This window comes from Periplaneta americana, chromosome 1 (genome assembly GCF_040183065.1).
Source record: "Periplaneta americana isolate PAMFEO1 chromosome 1, P.americana_PAMFEO1_priV1, whole genome shotgun sequence".
NCBI lineage: Eukaryota > Metazoa > Arthropoda > Insecta > Blattodea > Blattidae > Periplaneta > Periplaneta americana.
The window spans coordinates 34,502,963-34,529,235 of NC_091117.1; the positions used below are offsets into that span (position 1 = coordinate 34,502,963).

The window sequence follows — 26,273 nt, forward strand, 5'->3', positions numbered from 1 at the left end:
AGTCGTTTCTTGCAAATATATTATGTAACCAATATTTCTTTCGTTTCTTCCTCTTCAATTAAGACGCATGAAGCAATTACAAATTCTTATTCGCTAACAGACGTAATTAATAGACCTAACCTCAACTCCTCTTTTTTCAGCAATGTCAATATCGTACGACGTCATGTTTTACACAGCTGATAGGGGGAGGTGATGAGGTGAAGCCGTTACAGTGAACGCACTGCACTTAAAATATCCATTGCGTGCGATTCATACGAGGAGTGTGATACGATGTAGTGAACTCTTACCTTCAGGGTTCAAATCGCTTTAACTCCTTAAATAATGATCATCAAACCAGGAGTTTGGTGGCATTTTTAGCCAGTGGTTACACCAACCGACATTGATGCATGCAGGCATTAAACATCTCATAAGACTGTGGACATAAAATGTTTAAAATCAAGGCACAATAATTAAATTGTAATTACTTTCGAAGAAAAGAAATAAGATACTGTACCTGAGTGTCAAATATAATGAAGAAACAGAAAAGAACAGCACCAGCCCAGGAGATCACGAATTCTAGGACAGTGCTTTGCACAAACAACTGTAGTAAGGATCCAGCCAAAAGGCAGCACAAAACAGTGAACAATCTGTAAGAAACAAATGGTACATCAACAATTACATTTTATCACCAATAGTACATTATGCAACGAGACTATAATGATAGTAATTAAGAAGCAAGTATGGATGTTTATGAAACGAGCGCAGGCGAGTTTCATAATTTTCATACGAGCTTCTTAATTACCATTATAGGCGAGTTTCATACGACTTTTTATGCTCGACAATATTTCTAACTTGAAATTATTCATTTTATTTGTATCTAACTGACCTCGAGCAATACCTCGTAAATTGTGAGATGTGAGCAGACGCAAAAGTATTGATTTTTTCCGAGGAACAGATGTCCATATTGACCTTGATAGCCTATAAGAACCTACCGAGTAAACTAAATATTAACTTTGATATAACATTGAAATTAAATTAGACACTGAAAAACGAGTAGACAAGTTGAATTTATTTGAATATTATTTACAATTAACGCTAATTATTATAGTAACAGAACATAACCTTCTGCGACAGTATTGGATTTCCAGCCTCCGTGACTTTTCGCTAAATGTCTGTCGATTGCATATCCGAGAATAATCGATATAACGGTACAAAGCTGACTTGTCATTGGCTGAAGACCTGTACTTTAATGAGTAGGTGTACTTTAATGACATGCATTAAAGGACTGCTACCAGGTGTATAATTACTACATTTCGGCATGGTCGAGCATAAAATATTATAAAGCATTATCAGAAAATGCCAATGATATTGTTTACGAGTTCACTCAATTAAAAGAAACTGTAGATATTAATCTAAGGGTCATATTCATAGACGAGACTTTGGACCATAGTTGACTTTGGAAAGTACAAAGTCACCATTTTCCTATTCACAGTCGACACTTTGAGGAAAGTAAACTTCAATCATGACTTTACTTTGAGTTGCCGAAACTCTAGATTTTGACTATGACTTTCGTTCGTGGGCAAAAGGAAAATAACTGATATTTGGGAAATGGCTGAATTTGCTGAGAATATTGAAGACATCTAGGAGATTATTAAAGCTGCTCATGTTCCTTAGCGAATTATTATAGATTATAAATTCAAATCAAGGTACAGAGTTGATAAACAGACAGTATTAAATATCCTCATGTTTCAACTTTCACTGATGAATAATCAAAGAGGATTATCTATTTCACCAATAAATAATAACTTATTTCATCGCGATTTTACACTATAGGTAAGGATTAATAGCTTAATATTGATTCTTACTGTTTAATTCTATATAGAGGATAGATTGTACAGTCGGAAATGCAGTTAATTTATAATCCTTGCGGTCGTCATAATAATGTTTTCTGCATATTGATTTCAGATAATTTTAAGTAGTTTCTGTAGACATGCAGGGAATAACTCTGCCAACTGTCAGCAGGATAATATGTCTCTTTCATAGTCTGTCATTGGTGGAATCTTATCTTCCATATCTTCACAACAAAATTATTTTACAATGAAATAATTTCAGGGCTTAATGTGAAACTAACATAACTACAATAGATGTTTTATTCACAACAAAATTCTTAACAGGCAATACTATTTCAGATAAACTATGCCATCATGTTTTGTAGTTATGAATTGTGTTATATACAAGACTGTTCGAACTGAGGTACGATTTTTTGTGGCCAGGTAGAAGAACAAATTATTATCGATGGTGTAAAGAATTAAAAATGTCAATTTTTGGACTTACATTAGTTTCACAATAAGCCCTCGAATAATATTATTCTTATGTAAGGCTGCAAGAACGGTTAACAATTGCTTAACATGTACCGATGTTCAATTGTTTCATTGATTTGTGACACAAAAGATGGCTTTGATTGTGGCAATGCCTACTTTATTTCAACTACCGGTATCTACAGGTATTAATTTAATTCGTTTAGAAGGCAGTGATTTTGATTGCCAACATTGGAACAAGATCGTCAAATCTCGACTTGTCAAAGTCAAAAGTCAAAGTCAAAGTCTCAGAAGTATTGTCTATGAATAGGACTTTTAACAAAGTTAAACTTTACTACCAAAGTCGACTTTGAGAAGTCTTCATCCAAAGTCTCGTTTATGAATACGGTCCTAAGTGAATGGAATGTGAAAAAAAACAAATGTGACTGACAGGTGGGATTGTGTTGGTACAAAAGTGTAAAGAAAACTCTGTTAATTTGCATAATATTTTATTATTTGCTTACCTTTTGTTGCGTCTTCCATGGGGCAATGCAAGACTGGATGTGTTTTCAGCCTTATGAACATTTAGTGGACTGATGAAAAGAACTGTGCTTTCCTAAATTTAGTTAAAACGACTTTAACTGTTAAAAGTCATTTAAGCTCTTGTGCTGACTTTTACAGTTGGATACAAATTCAACAGAAAATATGATCACAAATCCATACTTACTTACTGGTTTTTAAGGAACCCAGAGGTTCATTGCCGCCCTCACATAAGCCTGCCATTGGTCCCTATCCTGAGCAAGATTAATTCATTCTCTATCATCATATCCCACCTCCCTCAAATCCATTTTAATATTATCTCCCCATCTATGTCTCGGCCTCCCTAAAGGTCTTTTTCCCTCCGGCCTCCCAACTAACAATCTATATGCATTTCTGGATTCGCCCATACATGCTACATGCCCTGCCCATCTCAAACGTCTGGATTTAATGTTCACGTCTGGATTTAATGTTCCTAATTATGTAAGGTGATGAATACAATGCGTGCAGTTCTGTGTTGCGTAACTTTCTCCATTCTCCTGTAACTTCATCCCTCTTAGTCCCAAATATTTTCCTAAGCACCTTATTCTTAAACACCCTTAACCTATGTTCCTCTCTCAAAGTGAGAGTCTAAGTTTCACAACCATAAAGAACAACCGGTAATATAAGATCACAAATCCATAGTTCAAAGAAATCATGTGCAGTTGTAATAGCCTGAATTTTAGTTGGTAAAATTTGTGTTTGATATCTCGCATATAAGAAATGTCCCAGCTTTTTAGTTAAAAAATCTGGTCATCCTGATCATATATCATAATGCCTATTCTATCCAAAAAGTTTCCACCTTATTCACATTTCACCTTGACGTTTTACTGTATGCACCTGACAGTAATACAATAAACATTCCAAAATACGATAAAAAGAAAGGATCCAGTTTTAATTGGTATTGCAGAGACTAATATTCAGTACTTATCAAACTTACCCAAATCCAAATGAAGAGAAGTCTCGTTTCGTTTGGAATGTATATGCTGACAAACCAAGTACAACCGTGACAGTGAGGAACAGAGCTTGCAGAACAATGTACTGGTCATAGAAAGTCAAGATCACTCCAACTGAGTATGCCTGTATTACAGTCTGGAAGAAAACACAATATATTAAGAATATATTACAGCATGTATGATAAATTCGATTATTATAAATTGAACTATTTAATATAAAAGATAATAGAACAACTCACAAGGGAAATGTTTATACCAAATTGTTGTTGTTGTTTTCTAATGCCAGGCGTTTGACAATAAAGTCATTTGACCTCTTGCACTCCAATATTTTTCAAAGATATTATCATGACCAGCCACTGAAGCACAGATTTTGAGGTGTTCCGAATCCATTTCTTGGTTTGAGTTGCACAATGGGCAGTTAGGGGACTGATATATTCCAATTCTATGCAGGTGTTTGGCCAAACAATCATGGCCTGTTGCCAATCTAAATGCAGCTACAGACGATTTTCGTGGTAAATCGGGAATTAACTGTGGATTTTGATGCAGAGAGTTCCATTTTTTCCCTTGGGATTGAGTTTGGAGTTAAATGGCAAGTTGTAGCCGATTTAAGTGAACACCATATTTTAACGTTTTGGTGGCTACTTCATTCACACACAACCCCCAGAATGTTTGGAGGACCACACCTGCTGTTGGTCGATGGGTCCGTTGGACCTAGCTGGGAGATCTTGTTGATCACCAAATTGTACACTATGTTAGATCTCCACAAATACAGAAGTCAGTTGCTCTTAATGTTAAGATTGTGAAATTAATATAATATATACATTACTGTAGGCGAACATCTCAAAATCTGTGTGTCAGTGGCTAACTATGACAATATCGTTGAAAAATATTGGAGTGCAAGAGGTCAAATGACTTTATTGTCAAATGCCTGGCATTAGAAAACAACAACAACAACAATATTACTGTAGGTACATTAACACAAAACCACAATTTAAAGTCACAAAGGGTTTGTGCACTTGATGTGGGTTTCTGGCATCTTGTCAGCCCTCTCTAGTTATGTGGACATAAAGGGAAAAGTTAAGACAGTTTCGGGTGAAGTTATTGGGTAGCTCAGTTGGTAAGAGCATTGGTGCATTCAGTCAAAGGTCCCGGGATCAATACCCGGCCCTGGAACAATTTTTCCCTTGAAATTATTCGAAACACATTAAGTCAAAAATATTACTTCTGAGAAAAAGGCGTTTTTATTCTATCAAACTTGAATACTCAAAATATTATTTTTAGTAAGTTGTTTCTCTTTATGGGCATTTAATTTTTGAATTCTAAGTTTACACACATACATTATGTACATTATATACACCTTTTTCTTAGAACTAATATTTTTGACAATGTATTTTGCTTGTAAACCAACGATTTATAATTTTAACTTTGTTTTTTTCTAAGATTTCTTACATTTTTGGACTCGGTTTTAGAATGTTTTTGATTCTGGTTGAAGAGAAATAGAAGTATTCAGAGAAAAGCTATTTAATCCAGTTCAGACCTCACAAAATCTGCTGAGTGTTCGGTAAACGATGGAACTGAAGACGAATATAAAGATAGGAGAATAAAGACAAAATAAAAAGTTTCTTCAGTGCAAATGCACTTACAAAATTCCTCACTCCTATTAATACAAACCAAATATTATTGTTTTCAGTTATGGTAGGTCAAAGATATGTACTTACAAATGTAGCAAGGAGGATTAAGTTTGCTGGAGAATCTCTTCTCTTGATAAACAATGCAATGAGCACAACCATGCTCAGCAGAAGTGCACAGCTCATCAACCACTGACTGTAAAAAGTGAGTCAATTAATAACATACACTTCAGCAATAAATAGTCTGACATCCTTCTTGTCCATCAATGCAAAACTGCTAATACAGTACATTCAATGTAAAACTGGGCCGGTACATTACACATATATTTCAACATAACATAATGTTAGAATGCTAATGTTTGAATTTTGTCATTCCAATCTTGAAGGTGAAGGTGGGACGAGGGGGAGATGGAGTTGGAGAGGGGAGCGTAGGGAGGCTTTATTTATTCATTGTTTTTGAGTCTTTCCGGTTGCACATGCACACTTTCCAAGTGTTAATCTGCTGTGCTGTGTACCGAGTCCTGTTGCCGGTGTGATTGACCTTCGCCATGCAATTCAGTGCTGAGAACGTGCTTCCATTGTGGAACACTACTTCAGAACAAATTTATATAGAGATAGCCGTGTTAAATTCACAGAAACATTTGGGAATAACGTTCCTGCGAAAAGCACAATTCAGGAAATGGTGAAGTAGTTCCGTGAAACCCCGTCTGTGCTAAATGTGAAACATAATCATAAGAGGTCTGTATTAACAGAGGATGTAGTGGAGGAAATTCGAGACGTCGTAACAAGATCATTCCACAAATCTTTGCAACACTAAGTCAAGGTAAGCACATATCCCTAGGATCTGTCCACACAGCTGTGAGAAAAATGTTAAAATTCTGTCTATATTGCCTACAAATGTTTTACGAATTGAAAGATGTAAACTATGCTAGTCGTGCTAGAAACATGATAAACCATCTGGACATGTCATCTGAGAAGAAGGACATCATTTCCAGCATTTGCTGTAGCACAGGTAACAGATGTTCTCATGTTCTGTATCAAGGCTGGTTTTAAATTGAATGCACTGTATTTAATAAACTCTATTAAAAACTGTAAGGAAATTATAAGAGTTAAGAAAACTTCACTATGTTAACATGTGTTAAAAAAAGATGATATGTCATACTCATTTTCAGCAGGTGACCTGTTGCTTGTTGTCTGTGCCTTCTGACTTGCTGTATCACACTTCATGAAATTGATACTAAAACTATGTGTTGTACTAGTAGACTATATTGTAAATCTCGTCTGTATATATATTTCATCTAGACTGTGACTATAAATTAAGACTTTATAATAGTAATAAGTTTTTTGACTTGTTCCATATTCTAGCTGTAAAGCAATGTATGAATACCATGGAATGTTAATAAATACAATACAATACAATCACTGCTAGGGGGGATGTCTGAGTACGATGGTGGGAGGAGGGGGAGGTAACTGGATATAAAGCAGGGAGGATGTGGGGATGCGTATTGTCCAATGTATATTATATCAAAAAGTGTATGTGAACTGAAGTTCAGCTGGGTATTAAATATACTTAACATTTTGCTTTTTGATGATATGTGTAGTCTCATTTTACAAACCTATGGATCAACAATTGGCTCTCTTCTGACAAAGGACAAATTTTACAGTCTATGCAAAAGAAACCAAACGACCTGGAAATGTACAAAAACTTGCCCAGACATGTTCAAACATTTTTAACAAGAGCCAGAACAGGTCACATTGTCACTCAATTATACCTACACCGATTTCACATTTCTGATAATCCTACTTGTCTGTGGTGTAATAATCATGATGAAGATCTGGAACACATTCTTCTATACTGTCCATCCATAAACCACAAAAGAAGTAAATTAAAATCATCAGTACCAGTTGCTGAAGACACAGCCCTGCAGTATATATTGACTACACCCCACCTCTGGCTACTAACAACAGGCATCTATAATGAACATCGATCAAAATGCCCCTCATTTCTCGTGAAAAGCAACAACTGAATAGACTACAGTGGACTTTATGTTGTCAGCAAACAGCTGGATACATTAAAAAGATTGATGATATGCGTAGTAATTTCATGTTGTATTTATAGTTGGTTTTGACAATATATTCTGCATAGTTCGATCTATTATATGACTGTTGTATTGTTTTAATGTGCTCCTTATATCTAGCCTGAAATAATTTACCTGTTTGTCCGATATAAAAATCAGAACAATTATTATTATTACAGTGTTGATCTTTTATATAACTGTTAAGTTGTATTTGTTTATGTCTAGTGTTTAAATATATCTGCACCCTGTTTTATGTTTTGTATGTTACTTTATACAGTATTTCAATTTTCTGAATGACGCAATTTTGTGTGTTGTGCTATTCTGATATATTAGTGTAATGAATATTGTGCGAGATCGTGCGTATTTGCTTGGTTTCCGCACAAAACCAATCCGCAGAAAGTCTAAAATTCCACATTCAGTATTCCCAACCTAACACACATAACACTTTCCCTCTTCTTACCACTTAAGTGACATATTGATTTTACTGCTTTAGGCTTTTAACATATTATTTTTAGAGACGTTCAATATAGTAATAATTATAAATTGGAAACTTACCACTGCAATTTCACCTAAATTGCACTGTTAATTATTGTTTTTTAAATATTTGCAAAAATTAAGTAAACTCTACAACTCCACTAAAGTTACTGCATTTGTGATGCAAGTAACATTAAGGAAGCCGTGAAAAAATCAACAAGATTCCATAGACTTGGGAGAAAAAAAAGACAGACGTATATCACGGCCTGCTGGAGTATAGTAAACACAGAAAACATTTTAAAGCAACAATTTTGAAGATAGATATTTTTGTTTTGCAAATTTTCCGTTATTGAACAGAAACCAAGATGGAGATTTCATTGCAACTAATTAGAAATTCCTCTTTCAGGTCTGTAATAAACGATCTTCGCACAAAATAATGTACGATACACGAGCGGTATGTTTTCTTTCAATTCTCGGAAATTAAAAAGAGCCCAACTACGTTTCGCTTTTTCAAACTTTTCCTCGAACATGAAAACTTCAACATACCGCTCTTGTAACGCATATTACTATATCTCCTTTCTGTGCTTGTATATCGTTTGTTTGTTTACTGTGGTAAGTTTGGCTTTATTTTACTATTGAGTTAATTATTTTCAGGTTATAACAGTTTTCTTGTGCCATGTATTTTATGATATTCAGTTTTTCATTGTAATCTATCTTGTCCACCAGGTATATTTATTAGTCTATGTTCCAATGATCGGAAAGTTGCATATTTGTGTTGTACAGGGTGATTTGATGTACAGTGTAAGTGTGCTGTAATTGTGGTAGGTTTTCTGTATATCATATCACACTTTCTCATCAGAAAGCAGGAAGGCAAGAAGCAACCGGAAGACACAGACAATAAGCAACAATTCATCTGCTGAAGATGGAGTAAACAACTCTGAAACAGCCACACGACTTATTAAACTACATTACCTTCTTCAACAAATTTCAACACAGTGAAGTTTTTAAAGTTTTTAGATTTTTATTATATGTAAATATTAAAAGTTATAAAGTGAATCAATAACCAATGTTAAGAAAACTCCTGTTTCTCACTTATTGCAACGACTTCACCATCAAAACTTGTTGTTTCATATATAGGTACAAATGTATGCACAATACATGCGTAATGTATATGCTCAAATATGTATAATTACGTATTTTCCTTAAATTGTCGTCAATGGAAAATATTCTAAGTTGTGTCTGAAATCATCATTTATAAGCAACACAAAAAGCTGGTGTCACATTAAAAAAAATAATTTACTCATAAAACTTAGAGTATCACTACAATCAATGTGAAAATGAAATATTCACTTACTTTGTGTGAATAAAGTTCCGCACAACAGGTACATACATGCAGACACCACTTACGACGACAGTTAACAAAAACTGGAGTGATAACAATCCATAGACTTTCCGAAGAAAACCTAGTAACAAACAACACAAAAACTGAATTAAAATAACTACCAGTATCAACAATACGAAATTATTTCCTATTACGTCTAACAAATTATTTAATGTTATCAATTATAACCACAGCCTGCAACACAAGTATAATAAAAAGTAATGTAACGTTTAGTGTGCGCATGTGTGTGTGGCTGTGAAATTATATAGTGATACCCGTATATTGTTTTAAATGTGCAGCTGTCAAAATTCAAGTATTAAATTTGATTCGTATGGAATGGAGAAGAATGAGTATTGTGGATCTCATCATGTATTCCAGAAAAATCACAACTCCCAAAGAAATCCAGAACGTTTCTATTATCAGACCAGTCCTACTTAAGTCTCTAAGTAACAAAATCTGATGGTGGGTGGCAAGTGATCATACGCCAGCCACCAACAGACGGCCCATTCACACGTCTCCATGCTATTTTAGAAAATTCGCAATGTTATGCTAATTTTTTTAACAATTTCCGTGGGGATTGTTCTAATCTCTCCTTGGGAGACATTTGTTTCCCAAGATACCTATCGACACCTGATATGACTTAAAACTGGACAATCCAGCAGAACGTGGGGTGGTGACGTTAGCTTTGATAGGTCGAAGTGTTAGTTATGCCTCCTACTGTCTAATGTGAAGACGTTATTGGCAGAACGCATATTTTGGACGTTTGTGCATATTGTGAATGTAGCAAGTTGTTCTCTAGTTGTCTGTACTTTGGTAAAACATATGGTAATTATTTACTTTAGCTCACAGCACATTTTCTCCACAAAATTTATTCAGAACTCCATGATTCGACTTGGGGAATACACAGAAACTACTAAAATTGGTCAAAATGCAGTAATTTTCATTTTATCTATGAGGGTCATCCAGAAAGTAAGTTTCCCTGTGGCCGTTTACAGAAAGAAAACAAAATTTCATGGAAAGATATATTGGAACAGATACACCAATTGAGTTATTTTTCAACATATTCTCCGTCGAATTGAGACATCTGTCATACCGTGGAATCAACAAAGAGGTGCAGACGGCTGTCACACACTGGTTCCAATCCCAGGCAGCAGACTTCTATGACACAGGGATACAAACGTTGATCCCATGGTATGACAACCGTTTCAATTCTAGTGGGGAATATGTTGAAAAATAACTCAACAATTGTTGTATCTGTTCCAGTAAATCTTTCCATGAAATTGTGTTTTCTTTCTGTATAACTGTTCCCAGGGAAACTTATTCTCTGGACGCAGCTCGTAGTTAGTTGGTTCTTATAACTTTAAGGTGTGTATTTTTAGGTAGACTTAATTGTACAGTATAGTTGACAGAGACAACCGAAGTTGGTGTGTATGTTGTGGAGTTCCTTATATACGGTTTGTACAGGACCAGAAAAAAAAAAAAAAAAATCGGCCGCCTAATTTTACTAAGTTCCAGATATAACGCATGTGCAGTAACAAAGCGCCTAAATGTATGCTACTTGTGGACAGTCTTGCGAAGTGTGTTGTCTATATTCAGGATTGCTACCAAGACTCTGGCCACATTTTATTTCCGTATCTGTACATTTTTCTCAAGACAAATCAGTTCCGAACAAATTTTGCCCAGAAAAGCATTGCTGGCTAAAGTACAGTGTCTGAAGAAGATGAGGAAAATTAACGAAGTGCATCAAAGACAGTGGCGTAGCGTCAATGTAAGCTAAAAAGCTTAGCTTCCCCAGTTAATAATAATTTCATAATAAACCTGCAGTTTATGGACAAAATTATTTATTAATTTTAATAGAATTTATATTTACGCGTTAAATATTGTGATGCGGCAGCTCAGGATGATTTGTGATGCAGCAGTAAACAAGAAGCCTGCACACACCAGCTTCCAAGCAGACTGGTTTCTTCTGTGTAATCCACCTCACAGATTTTCCATCCCTTTCTAACTAAACTACCCTAGTCGCAAAGCTCGCAAGAAGCTAACTTTAACATTTAAAATAAGTAGTTTCCGAGTTATCCCTTTTCGTCAGTTGTGTTCAGTTGAAGTGTTAGTGTGCACTGTGGCTGATATAATAAATAATGAGTGAAATAACAGTTCCCGACACTAATTTACTTGATTTTTTTTTAGGACAATTGTATTATCAAGACTGACTTACGAACAAAAGTGTGATTTAAAAAACAAATGACCGACTCCCTTGCTGTCAATGAAGGACACAACCAAAACACAGACGCATACTTACGTAATGATACTAATATTGTGATTTCTCTAAGTATACGTGTCAATTTGTTAGAGATATGTGTAAACCGTGAAATCATATTTTACTAGGTATCATTTGAGGTCATGCCTTATTGGTGTTACTTACGAGGTTCCAACCAATCTTCGACTGCTGACTTGACATTAACTACTATTTATTTTAAGACTGTATCTTTTGTAATACGTTTTCTCATATTGTATGAAAGACAACTTGAGTTAGCTTCCCCTGCTCAAAATTTCATGCTACGCCACTGGTCAAAGATAAAATAGTGATTTGAATGCTAATCTTATTTTGTTATCAAATTATAAGTTTCTGTCCCTAACTTCACATGAAGTAGAAAGAACTTTTTCCAAGCACAAGTTTATTTTTACGGACAGAAGAAACAAGTTAGATCCTGAAAACATCGAAAAGATTTTGTCACAAGGTTTCATACAGTCAAGAAAGAAAATGAACTGTCTATATCAGACTGGCTGTAATTAAATTAGAAATAGCCAATAAGGCAATGATTAAGAAATTGAAGTGACCGTGTTTTTCTTTCTGCCCAATAATTTTAATATTTCTCATTATATGGCCAATGTTATGTTTTTCGTATGATCCTGTATTATGGTAAATTTGCTGACTTTTCAGCTTTCAGTGCAAATATTGGCATTTTTAAGTGTATATTTGCAAGTATATTTTAGGGTTTTCAGTTCATATAATTTTCAACACCACTAATCACTTACCCATGCGTATATTAACAGATGCCTGCATGACATTATTGTTGTAAGCGAAGTCATCGGCAATTCCTGGCTTCCCTCCAAACTCCACATCCTCTTGTGCGAACATTAGAGGCACAGTCGTCATGTCGTAAACTCTGCAAACATAGAAGTCACAGCAAAACTGGAGTTTCATGCTCAATAAAACACTCAATATTTTAATACTTTTACGTGCATCATTTTAGTAGGTTATGTTTCTTTTCTCCACAATTTTTTTATTCCTTCTACTACCTAAATGTTATGATTTTTTTCGGTCAATAGTCTAGGTTTGCTGAGTAAATCTGAAGGAGCAGGAGCTGGAGAAACATGTTCTCTCTTTTCATTTTACTCATTCTGTAGGAGAATCTATAAATTTTTTAGGGAAGTTATTGCTATTAACATATCTTCGCAAAACCTTATACATTAACGGTCTTACTAATAACTCTATATACAGACGTTTAACTGTCTTATACTTATACAATGAGTAGCTCGTTTATAAGTCGTGTGTAAATTCCTTACTAATAATCACTACATACGTCGTGTATAACAGTATAACTGTTACACAGCTACGTCATAGTTTCGTCATTACTTCGTTACGAAAGGTAATAGAATATCTGAGGTTCTCTACTGGATCCGGTAGAGCGCTCTAGTGTGACGTGTTAAATATCGATAGTACAACTGGCTCTAACCGATTACCACCCTACATTTTGGTCAAAGAGTACAAGCTACAGCAATATTATTCTAATAATTCTATGATCTTTGGTTTGTTCTTCTGTGGTTACAAGGTAAACATTATAAAATGACAGTCGATACGAACAGCTGTTAAAGGGGCGGCCATTTTTTCCCTACATACAACGCTTAAACAAGGGGTTTCGTGTATATAACTACTGCAAAGCAATTCCCATTGTATAGTTATACGTCCATAGCTTATTCACGGTTTATTAGTAATGTTTTCTGTCTCAACTCTGCATAAGTCTCGTATAAAAACTATACACGGTTTATTAGTAAGACTGTAAATAAATTCTAAAGAGTTGTCATATTTGCAAACTGCTGTAATATCAGATTCAAGGGCAGCCATACATGCTATAAATTAATTTAAGAAAAAAAGGGGTTAAAATTCAGGATTGTAAGAAAATGAACTATTATCTAACTAAACAACAGAAAAAAAAGTTTACAGTGGATTCCTTCCCATTGCGATATAAAGGGAAATGGAACAGCAGACATTGTGGCTAAAAAAACACTGAAGTTTAACAACCATTATATTGGAAATTTATCAAATACCTTGGAGCAACAGCAACAATGAAGAGTCCACTGCAAGAATGATGGATGTAATTTTGCATACATTTTGCAGGAGAAGCAATTGAAAGTTTGAAATGCTTAGCGCTCAAAGCTTAACTGTGATTTTTCGATCATTACTGGACAATGACTATCAGTGTTAATGCAATATAACTCTCTATGCACATTCTATATGAAGGGTACACGGGAATAACGATGAAGGTCCATTTTAGAAAGTTTCTAGAAAAACGAATTTTAAAGTTTAAGCACTTAATACCTTGTTATGTGTGTACTTAATAGAAATTGACGTATTGGAATGTCAAGAACGATGATTTCTTATTACTAGCTAGACCACATGATAGTACTTCCTTTCCACTATAAGATGGCATTATTAACTCAATTTCGATTTTTGATGGACCTTGATCGTTTTTCCCGTGTACCCTTCATATGTCTTAAGCTATGCATTGACAGTTTTGGTTCATTTTCGACAAGAAAGTGACATCCATCATTCTTGCAGTGGACTCTTCAAATATAAATGACACTCAAGAGAATTAAAAGCAAAATAAATATGGGAAATGCATGATATTATTCGGTTGAGTAGGCCCTAACTTTTGTCATAAAGTCTGCTTTCAAAAAAGCTGAAAGTTAGAATTTATAACAGTTATATTACCGGTTGTTCTGTATGGTTGTGAAACTTGGACTCTCACTTTGAGAGTGGTACAGAGGTTAAGGGTGTTCGAGAATAAAGTGCTTAAGAAAATATTTAGGGCTAAGAGGGATGAAGCTACAGGAGAATGGAGAAAGTTACACAACGCAGAACTGTATACATTGTATTTTTCACCTCATATAATTAGGAACATTAAATCCAGACGTTTGAAATGGGCAGGGCATGTATGGGTGAATCCAGAAATGCATATAAAAAATGTTAATTGGAAGACCTGAGGGGAAAAAGGCTTTTGGGGAGACCGAGATGTACATGGGAGGATATAAAAATGGATTTGATTGAGGTGGGATATGATGCTAGGGGCTGGATTAATCTTGCTCAGGATAGGGACCGATGGTAGAGTTATGTGAGGATGGCAATGAACATCTGGGTTCTTTAAAAACCATTTGTAAATAAGAAGAAGGCTATACAACTTTACGAATGTAACACTTGTCTCCCGTAAGTAGGCCTACAGTGAGAAATAAATATAAAAAAATATATCAGTGAATACCTAATAACGAGTGTTGTGTTATCAAGGATTCAAAACTTTTACCAAATTCTCAATTATTCCCGGGGAGCGCGCTTCCGTACAGGGGCAGTGGTATTTTCTCTAAGGTTACAGCCCAGTTTAGGTGTGTGTGTATTAATCGAAAAAAAAAAAATGTCATACAAACATGCGTTCTATTCACAATATTTTCTCGCCCCTAATTTTCGATTAATATACACACACTTAAACTGGGCTCTAACCTTAGAGAAAATGTCACTGCCTTTGTACGAAAGCGTACCGGAAATTTTATAGAACAGCAAACGGAAGAAAACTGAGGGAACTCGGATTATTTTTGTATATAGTAAAGAAAAAAATGGGAAGGGAAAACTATGTTATAAACATATGTAAGTATATAAGAAATATTAATTAAGGGGAAAGAGTTTTTCTTAAGATATAATTATTATAAGTAGTATGGAGTGTATTGTAATAGTTATTAATAGTATAATGTATAGGGTGGTTTCCTGGAAAATAGAAATGTAACAGGACCACCATTAGCGAATGATACACAAATTGTACATAATTTTGATGACAATAAATACACATACATATACCTTTTAGTGTCCAGAATGGAACACTGAACACTAGAACGAGACAAGATCAACTGGCTTGAAGATTACACTGATATTTCGATCAGTTTCATGACTGCTTGTAAGGACACAAGAACAAGCATGCCTCGAGTTTTCTTCCTTCCACTTACTCTTCTAATAAATTAAAACATAAACCCACCAACCGTAACACAGTAGAATACCATAAACTTTTATCACCCATTCCAAGGTTATGTGGTCTGTTTCTATCACTATAAGCCGGATAGAATAAGTCAACAACGTAAGAAAGACTTCAAATACCTACCATACTGACTGAAAAGACGAATATGCAAATTTCAAATGAAAGCAATAGGCCTAGACCTACTTAATACAAATTAATTATTAAATGCACATTTCGTACACGGTCATCAATGGGGAACTGACAGGTATGTGTCAATATTTTGTGGGTGACTGTGTTAACTTACAGTAACACATTAATTTTAATACAAAGATTACTCCTTAACGGAGAGGTTATAATTTGAATTTCTGATAATAGACAAAACTGTCTATTCGGTATTGCCACATCGCGATTTTGAAATATAAATATTTGTAAGACCATCATATTGCACCTCGGCACAAATCAACCATCTGTAAGTCGTTTTTGGCATTACAAAGAAAAAGGCTATGTAATTAAAGCATTAGGAAGAAATTATGATGTGTCAAAATTTCTACCATGCAACATATATACCCTAGTTCCTTAAGAATTATCAACAAGACAATAAATTTGCATCAGTCTCCAGTACCTTGACACACGGAATTTCAAACAAACAAAACAAAAAAAACCTATCCTAACAGGTGTAACAAATAATGACCATTGATGCAAATCTGTAGTGTAAACATTTGACAATTTACATAATTTTATTATTCGAGCCGTTCCAAAAAAAAAAAAAAAAATACTGTACATCCTCACAGCAACCACTTTCATGTGTGCATACGAAACCTGTATGTTTAAAACAGGCTATATTATGCATAAATGACGTTAATAATTCATTGATAAATAGAGCCATTCCAATATTTCAACAAATTACATTGCATATGTTGTCCATTAATATAACTGTACCTACCTTCCTTCGAGTTTTCCCGAAACTTTCCTTTAGCAGTGTCGTAAAAACAAACCTCACTCTGACGTTCACCAATATGTCAGCTGTTGTACAACATATCGATAATATTGATAAGACAAAAATCGATAATTTATATCGACTATAGTAGCGTGTGTTGCCATCTATTGTCATTCATTTAAATCGGAAAGTCATACTTCCTCGAAACTTACCAACAGATGGCATGTATGCAGGACTGGCAACAGTGAGCTCACTGACTGGCAAGACGTACGAGCAATGTCGCCAACCCCTTTTGTTTGACGACTCATCTACAGAATGCTCATTTTCTTCGTATCTTTACGCATAGGCGGAGATAGAATGATTTTCTTGGTGGGGGGATGCAATGTCTTGATGAAATAAGCTAATTCACAAATATGTATTGTATTCTTATCATCCCAATATTCGCAGCGGTGGCGGAGACGAAAATTTTGCGTACCGTATGCAGCGGCATATCAAGATGATATGATAATCATTCAATCGCACTGTTATTTTTATGATTGGTAGGTCAATGTCTGAGGAAAGCATAGAAAAAAATTCGAAATCAAAATCGTTTTTGAAAAGTGTGGGGGGGGGGGGGCGAGGAAATACGAACTTGGAAGTGACATGCTCAAAATAGACATTTACATCTTCAAAATGTTGGTTAGCGGTTAGCTGCAAACTTTTTTATTTTCCAGGTTGGATGTTGAAATGTTATGTTTTATTTAACGACGCTCGCAACTGCAGAGGTTATATCAGCGTCGCACAATGTGCCGGAATTTTGTCCCGCAGGAGTTCTTTTAAATGCCAGTAAATCTACTGACATGAGCCTGTCGCATTACAGCACACTTAAATGCCATCGACCTCGCCCAGGATCGAACTTATTCGTGTTTCAGGTGTAACCTGAAGAGCGTCCTGCATTTGGTCCGTCGTATGCTGTTACGCCTCTGTATGTCCACAGCGACTGCACCGAGTCTGTTCCTGGCCCTGCTGAAATATTGTGGAATGTATTATGCTAAATCTAATGTAATAATTTTATAACATTCAGACAACTAATAGTACATTATGCAACGAGCCTATAATGAAGGTAATTAAGAAGTGAGTATGGATATTTATGAAACGAGCGCAAGCGAGTTTCATAATTTTCATACGAGCTTCTTAATTACCATTATAGGAGAGTTTCATACGACTTTTTATGCTCGACCATATTTCTAACTTGATACTATTAATTTTAATTGTATCTGACCTTCAGCAATGTTCCGTATGTTGTGAGATGTATGCAGACGCGAAAGTATTGATTTTTTCCGAGGAACAGATGTCCACATTGACCTTGCTAGGCCATAAGAACCTACAGAGATAACATTGAAATTAAATTCGACATTGAAAAACGAGATGACAAATTGAATTTATTAGAATTTTATTTACAATTAACGCTAATTATTATAGTAACAGAACATAACCTTCTGCGACAGTATTGGATTTCCAGCCTCCGTGACTTTTCGCTAATTCTCTTTCGATTGCATATCCGAGAATAATCGATACTTGCGGTTTTATAACGGTAGAAAGCTGACCTGTCATTGGCTGAACAGGTGTAACCTGAGTCGTCATTGGCTGAAAGACCTGACCTTTAATGAGTAGGTGTACTTTAATGACATGTATTAAAGGACTGCTACCAGGTGTATAATTACTACGTTTCGGCATGGTCGAGCATAAATGTATTTATAGGTATTATAATAATTAAAAATGGAATTTAGGGCCAGTCGAAAAAATAAATTAAGGAATTAAAACTTATAACATATTTCTATTTATTTACTTATTATTAATATTCATTTATTCAATGCAGAAGCATTGACTGGAGTCATTAGCCAAACAATGGCGGTAAGACGTACAAATGCAAATACAAACAACAGACAGAAAGAAGAATACTAAATACTTGATAACAGTTCGACGTTTTGTCCCTGGCCTCCCAATACCTATCCAATATTAACCTGTTTTAACCTAGCGCTACCATAATTTGGTAACGCAGTGGTTCCCAAAGTGTGGGTCGCGATCCTTTGGGGGGGGGGGTCGTGCAAAAAGCTTAGTGGGGTCGCGAGATGACTCATAAAATAAAATAAAATATGCCTTATTAACATATATTTATGCTATATTTAGAAACATAAACAACGTTCAACATAAAATGAAATAATGTTTCAATGGTGATAAAGTAAAAATAATGAATATGATGAATGTGCCTGTTTTAAAGAAAGTAGCTCCTCAAATCTGATGAGCTTTGTATTCGGTACACAGACAATAACATCTTTAATATTTCAAGGAGATTTATCGCTTTTATTTTTATGATATGGCCTATGCTGATGATATAGATATCATTGGTCGATCTGTGGAGAATGTTAAGAGAACATTTACTGCTTTAGAAACAGCAGCCCAAAAAATGGGGCTGAAAATTAACGAACAGAAGACTAAGTACATGATTGTTGGACGTAAAAAACAAAAAAGGGACTTGACAACAACAACCCATTTAGAAATTAATCAATATAAATTTCAGAGGGTCTCTAGTTTTGTATATCTGGGCTCCTTAATCAATGACACTAATGATATTAGTGAAAAAATTGATAGAAGAATTCAAAATGCCAATAAAGCATATTTTGGATTAGAGGCACTTTAAGTCAAGACTTCTTACAAGGGAAACAAAATGCAATATTTATAATGTTTTGGTAAAACCTGTATTAACATATGGCAGTGAAACGTGGACCCTTTCAAAGACTAATATGTCAAGATTGAGATCCTTTGAAACCAAAATTCTAAGGAAGATATATGGCCCAATATGTGATAATGAAGAATGGCGAATAAGGTACAACTTTGAACTTTACCAACTATATAAGTCCCCTGATGTGGTTACAGTCATTAAAATATCAATATTAAGATGGGCAGGACATGTGCAAAGGATGGCAGCTCATGAGATACTCAAGAAAGTTATGGGGAATAAATTGAAGGAAAAAGGAGTGTAGGACGACCAAGACTCCGATGGATGGATGGATGGAGTGTTAGAGGATCTAAAGAAAGTGGGAATTAAAGGATGGTGGTTGGTTGCCAGGGACAGAGATGCATGGAAGAGAGTTCTAAGGGAGGCCGAGGCTCAAATTGGGCTGTAGCGTCGATGATGATGATGATGATGATGATTTTTATGATAATTATAAACTAGAAACTTATTTTGCAATAATACGAGATTAAAAATGCTATAAAAATTAAGAGCTTCTTTTGCAAGCTCGAGATGTTCTTGTATTCTTTTGATCCAAAATTGGCCTACGCTCTGCGAAAAAGTAGGCTATGGTTTCAACATTCCATCAGTAAGTAGACTAGTATATCAATCAGTCTTTCATTGTTTATTTATTATTATTATTATTATTATTATTATTATTATTATTATTATTATTATTATTTTAATTTGAGCCGGTTGAACACAAATGTCTAAAAAAAGGATTCAGTATCCATTCGTGATTGTCGTAATTGTTTTAAGTTTTTTTTCGAGAAAATATTCGAAAGCTTTCGTTTAAAATTTGTGCAAATTTAATTGCATGCCTCATAAACAAATTTAGTACTCATCGTATCACGTGGTACGTAGCTAAATGTTCCATAAGTTTATTTTAACAGTCAGCACAATGAATCGAATTTCTTTTCGTCAAGTGATGTCGACCGGAAATCAAGTTTCTTTATAAATCCATCGATTTTATCTCTGGCTGTTATGTTAACATCTTGGTCTTGTAAACTACTATTCGAAGTGTTTAAGTGTTCGAAAAATATATCAACAAGAAAGATCAGTCTAAGAAGCCAACGAGAATTTAAAAATAAATTTGCGTATTCTGATTTCTCCTTCTCTAGGTACCGGTACATTAGAAGTTGGGTGATACCCACTGGTTTTGAATAAAATTAACGTTGTCTTCGATTTTGTAGGGATTTTCATTTTTCGAATGGGTTTAATTACAAGTACGGCAGTGGGGGCGGGGTGGTCGTAAAAAAGTTTCGTGCAGAAGTGGGTCGCGCCTCAAAAAGGTTTGGAAAACACTGTGGTAATGCAATATAACTTGCTTCGCATCCGTCCTTAATTACTATAAAATTTAACTTTTCTCTGGAAATCCAAACTATGTGATGTGTTCTTCCTTATTATATTGTGAAATCACAAATTTATTATACCAGTTGAGCATGAGCAACTGCGCGGTTTAGATGTTGCTTTCTCAGCAGCAATTTTGGAGAGCAACAAGATGTAGGGTAATAATTCATTTGTTACTTTGATTAACTTAATAGTAATGCTTATTGTAGTATTCTACTTATTGTTGATTGAGTAGTAGTGTTCATCAAGCACAAGTTTTCTATCCATAGCATTGTTGTGGACATCATGCATTGCTTCTTACGTTACCATGGTAACGCCAGGCTAATGTTGTCACATCCTTTGTGCTCTCTTGCTACTAACTGTAAGATGGAGGAAATGCAAGAGAGTACAAAAGTAACAAAATGAATGTTACTAACAGGTGCATAACCATGCATGAGATACTTTTTGAATTAGAAAACGAAAAATTAGAGCATTCTACATAGGGCCACCAAAGCCCAACTTTATTTCTGATGAGGATTCTGCAGATGAAGAGGGCGGCATGTTAAACAACCTAAGTGGAAGGAAACTGAGTGCTGAAGCTGAGGTTATTTTTTATAATAGTGACAGAATAGGTGGACCAGACGATATTCCTTTCATAGAAGAAGAGGAAGTTGAAGAGTCATCTGTAATAGAAAGATAAAGATACCGTCAACATTGCAATGTGAGGAAAGAGTGCCATCAGAGAAACGTAAGTAGATAAAACAGTACGTATCACTTCAATCGATTTTTCCAGACAGTGGCTTTAAAAATAGAGATGTGACAAATTCTGTTTTCTCTATCAAAAAATCACTTCATCTTTGTAAAAACTGTTTTAACCTATTTTCACATGGTTGTTACATGTAGCTATACAAAATACTTGGCAGCTAAGTAGAAGATCCGATTTAACATTCACTGAATTAGAATTAGAGATTTGAAGAAGTCGGAAGCACCCCAAAAGACAAGGGGCAATCGATTACTTCCAAATACAACGTTAGTGGAGCTACAAGCCGTGTCCAGAAAGTAAGTTTTCCTGGGGCCGATTAGAGAAAGGAAACACAATTTCATGGAAAGATTGAATGAAATAGACATAGCAATAAATTGTTGAGCTATTTTCAACATAATTCCCCACCAGAACTGAGACATTCTCATACCGTGGGATCAACAGAGAGGTGCAGACGGCTGTCACACACTGGTTCCGATCCAGGCGGCAGACTTTTACGACATAGGGATACAAAAGCTGATGTCTCATTTCCGGTGGGGAATATGTCGAAAAATAGTTTTAAGAAATTTCTGTATTATCTGTTCCAATAAATCTTTCCATGAAATTGTGTTAACTTTCTGTAAACGACGCCAGGAAAATTTACGTTCTGGACGGCCTACGTAGAATCTGATTATTATACAGGGACATCATTTTATTTTTACTAACATTTTTAATATTAACTTGCCTATACCTCTGAATCAACGCCGTTTGCTACCCCCTTCCTCGACTGGAGTTCGATGATACTGGCGTAATATACAAACAAATCACTTTACTAGGTATAGGAGGGAAGCAAAGTAGTTCATCCATTTACGTAAACTAGGAAATATTGCGCTTTTGAGTTTGATCATTTTCATTATTTTTTGTATAATCAAAATTATTAACAATGAGTGTTTTTACTCACGAACTGAGCTGTCCATGTGGACGTATTCATTATGCGGTGTATATTATACTGTCTACAGCACATTAGCGTATAATATAGAGAATGAAGTTAAATTGAAAAATAATCATAACATGGATATTTAAACACAATTTTTAAAATGGTGGCCGTTCACTTGGATAAGGCTTCAGTTGTAATTATCGCACTATAGATTATTGTACCTATTCCAATTACCAGTCTCGTTCTTCGTACTAGTAACTCACGTTGAAATAATTCTGTACCTACTCTATAAAAGAGTACCTTACGTACTGTAAATTCAATCTTCAATCTGCCCGATCCAAAAAGATAAAATTACTCAGACATACTATCTACTGTCCGTCCAAGTGGTTATGTCGTAAGATCGTAGAAAGGGAGGAAATCACGTGACAGTTAATTACTTAACGAGGCCTTTTTATTTAAGTTATTTTAAACAGTTGTATAATATTACGTAGACGTCCAATTCCTAACAGAAATTAATGTTCTCAGAAAAGAGCAAAGACAGCCCAGCCACTAGCTGGCGAATAAAAGCTGGTGGGGGAAATCGGGATACGACGTAGGCAAATGGACGACAGTACCTGTGCGAAAATGATTCAATATTGAAAGCTCTTTCGTCACTGGAAAACACGAACATATTTTTGGAACGTACTGTTTACTACGACCGTAAGGCTACTATGACTGTATATGCGGTCTTGGATCTGTGTGGAGGACGGTTAAACTTCATTAGTAGAAGGGGTGGGAGTGAAGTACATTAAAAAACTCAGGTACAATAAAAATTGAAGTAAAAATAAAATGATGTCCCTGTATAAGATACGATGGAGTGGAACATTAGTGTTTCCGATACCAGGGAACAAAAGACTGTCTGTCATGTGCTGGTAAAACTGCTCTTCTTCCCATACAGATGTGGTCACGTGCATTGGTAATCAATGTCCCCGGACCTTAATCCTGTCGATATTTTGTCTGTGGGGTGAATGAAAGACGAAGTGTAAAAAAAAAAAAAGTAAACACGAAATAAGTTACTGGTCACTCCCATCATGACCAATGCTGCACTCATAAAAGAATAAGACTTCAAGAGAGCAACACTTACTGTTGTCAAGAGAATGGAAAAGTGCATTAACTATTGAAATGTAATAACACCCTATAAATAAGCAATTCATGTTATTATTAGGCCTAAGTCATTTTGTCTTACCTTCTTGCCACTTGTAAAAACATCCAAACAGCTATATCTCCGCACCCATTGAAACTTAGACCCACGTTTATTTGAACCTTGTACTCAGAATATTGTACATATTGGCACCACCTTAAGATATTTACTATTTCTCCTGAATTAACCTGTACAAAAAGCATATCAATTTGAGTTTGAGACTTCAATTTCGTTGAGTCAGTTTTAACAGAATCTCGGGTTATGGATGTATATCCAAGTTTCGATCTCACTAATGGAAATTAGTAAAGAATTTATAGTGAATCGGGCGTAGATAAAGAATAAACTATCCACCGTATTGTCAATATTGTAGCTGCATTTTTATACGTACTTACGAAAATGAAGTTTACTGAAATACTAAATCAATAAAAGCGATTGACACTACAGTACATGTTTTGGTAATTTGATTTTGATTTAAAACATAATTTTATTTACGGTAATTATCCTTCCTAGTGACAGTTATAGGCCTATAGGTTTTAGATACTTTTTTTTTTTCAAGTCATTCTTTTCAAGCCATCTTACATTGGAGTCAATGTAGCATCAGTGTGGGTGCCGTGTCTGTGCTACAGTGCAGGGTTCGATTCCCGGCCACGTCGTGATTGAATTTGCGGTGGACAAAGCTGACGTTGCAGAGGGTAACTACGCTGGCCACTAGCCACCGGGCCGTACCGAGACTTGTCAAACAAAAGAGAACTAAAATGTCGTTAGTAAAATTAGCGACGGTATTCTTGAATACTGTATTAACAGCTCTAGTGCAGTGCAAGCTTTACGATACCGTATGGTTCAGGGAATATTATTAAAATGTACGATTTGAAATTTATCGAAAGCATTAATAACGTAAATACCATCCCGTTGGCGTTATATTTTGCGTCAAGACGAAATAGTTATTTTGTTATGAAAAAAAAATACGGATGATAAAGTTATTCTTTGATGAAATTATTTATCAATTTTATGAAACAAAAGTAACTCAGCTGCTTGTCTATGTGGATAACTATGTTAGGAGAAAATCCACAAACGATTAGGGAAAACACGGGAATTTTACATGAAGCAAGTAAAGAGAGAGGTTTGGAAATAAATACCGAAAAGACAAAGTATGTGATTATGTCTCGTGACCAGAACATAGTACGAAATGAAAATATATCCTTTGAAGAGATAGAAAAATTCACATATCTTGGAGCAATAGTAACAAATATAAATGACATTCGGGAGAAAATTAAACGCAGAATAAATATGGGAAATGCCTGTTATTATTCGGTTGAGAAGCATTTGTCATCCAGTCTGCTTTCAAAAACGCTGAAAGTTAGAATTTATAAAACAGTTACATAACCGGTTGTACTGTATAGTTGTGAAACTTGAACTCTCACTTTGAGAGACGAACAGTGGTTAAGGGTGTTTGAGAATAAGGTTCTTAGGAAAATATTTGCGACTCAAAGGGATGAAGTTACAGGAGAATGCAGAAAGTTACACAAAGTAGAACTGCATGCATTATATTCTTCGCCTGACATAATTAGGAACTTTAAATCCAGACGTTTGAGATGGGCAGGGCATGTAGCACGTATGGGCGAATCCAGAAATGTATTTACAGTGTTAGTTGGGAGGCCGGAGGGAAAAAAATCTTTGGAGAGGCCGAGACTTAGATGGGAGGATAATATTAAAATGGATTTGAAGGAGGTGGGATATGATGATAGAGACTGGATTAATCTTGCTCATGACAGGGATCGATGGCGGGCTGATCCACCACGCGAACTCGCAGCTTGAGAAACCACAAGCCTCACAGCGTCATTGCGAAGATGGTCCGCAGCGCCGGCCTCGCACCTCGGATGCGTCGATTCAGAAAAACCAAGGCTTAACTAGCATTAATTCCTAAGATTATGCGAAAATTTATCCTTTTCATCCTAGTCTCTCTCGAATAATAACGCGTTAAAATATGAAATATACATAACGTACTGTGCCCGCATAAAATACAGTAACTAACAAAGAAAAAACTTTTCCGACTATTCTGAAAAATTAAGATTTCTAAATATTGTTATCTAACTTGCCCTCGAATTATACCATTATACATAACAGATCTAGATTCATCAACAGTGCTTCAAACATCTAGCAAACAATGACATAACAATATAGAAACAATCAAAATAATTGGGTACTGTTTTCCGTTGCTTGGTAACGTGGTCTACATTTTGCTAATTCTGCTATAAATTCATTAAATGTCTGCATATGACGTATGAAAAGAAAAAAGTGATATAAGATAATCTTGTCGAAGAAATAATTATTAATATTCAGTTACAATGAAGAATCGCCTCTAACAACAGCCTAAATTCAGGGCGAGAGAAATCATTAGATTAGATTAGATTAGATTAGATTTATTTATTTAACCTGGTAGAGATAAGGCCGTCAGGCCTTCTCTGCCCCTCTACCAGGGGATTACAACTATAACATGAACAATAAGATTACAATTAATATTAAATTTACAATTACAATTACAATAAAAATTAAAGTACGACAAGAATACCTGATTAATGAAAGCTAGACATTTTATCATAGAAGTTAAGAACAAAGAATATTTTTGTATTTACTAAATTACAAATTAAACCTACAATAACAAAATTCTATAGTGATGAAATTACCGGATATTGAGATATTTTGTGGTAGATTAAAAGAACTATTTACAAGA

General features: G+C 35.1%; 1 protein-coding gene across 2 annotated transcripts in view; it reads right to left on the reverse strand.

Annotated features, from left to right (window-relative positions):
• Positions 1-26,273, reverse strand: part of LOC138694479 (protein lifeguard 4-like) — a 492,919-nt gene that overhangs the window by 7,438 nt on the left and 459,208 nt on the right. The window contains exons 1-6 of one of the 2 annotated variants that reach the window (XM_069818238.1): positions 16,591-16,746; positions 12,406-12,536; positions 9,343-9,451; positions 5,527-5,632; positions 3,793-3,944; positions 494-626 (exon numbers count right to left, since the gene is read on the reverse strand). In XM_069818238.1, the coding sequence (XP_069674339.1) occupies positions 494-626; positions 3,793-3,944; positions 5,527-5,632; positions 9,343-9,451; positions 12,406-12,526 (621 nt within the window). In that variant the 5' untranslated portion in view covers positions 12,527-12,536; positions 16,591-16,746. Of the gene's footprint in view, positions 1-493; positions 627-3,792; positions 3,945-5,526; positions 5,633-9,342; positions 9,452-12,405; positions 12,537-16,590; positions 16,747-26,273 lie in introns of those variants that run through there. The other variant, XM_069818248.1, reaches the window with a different exon arrangement.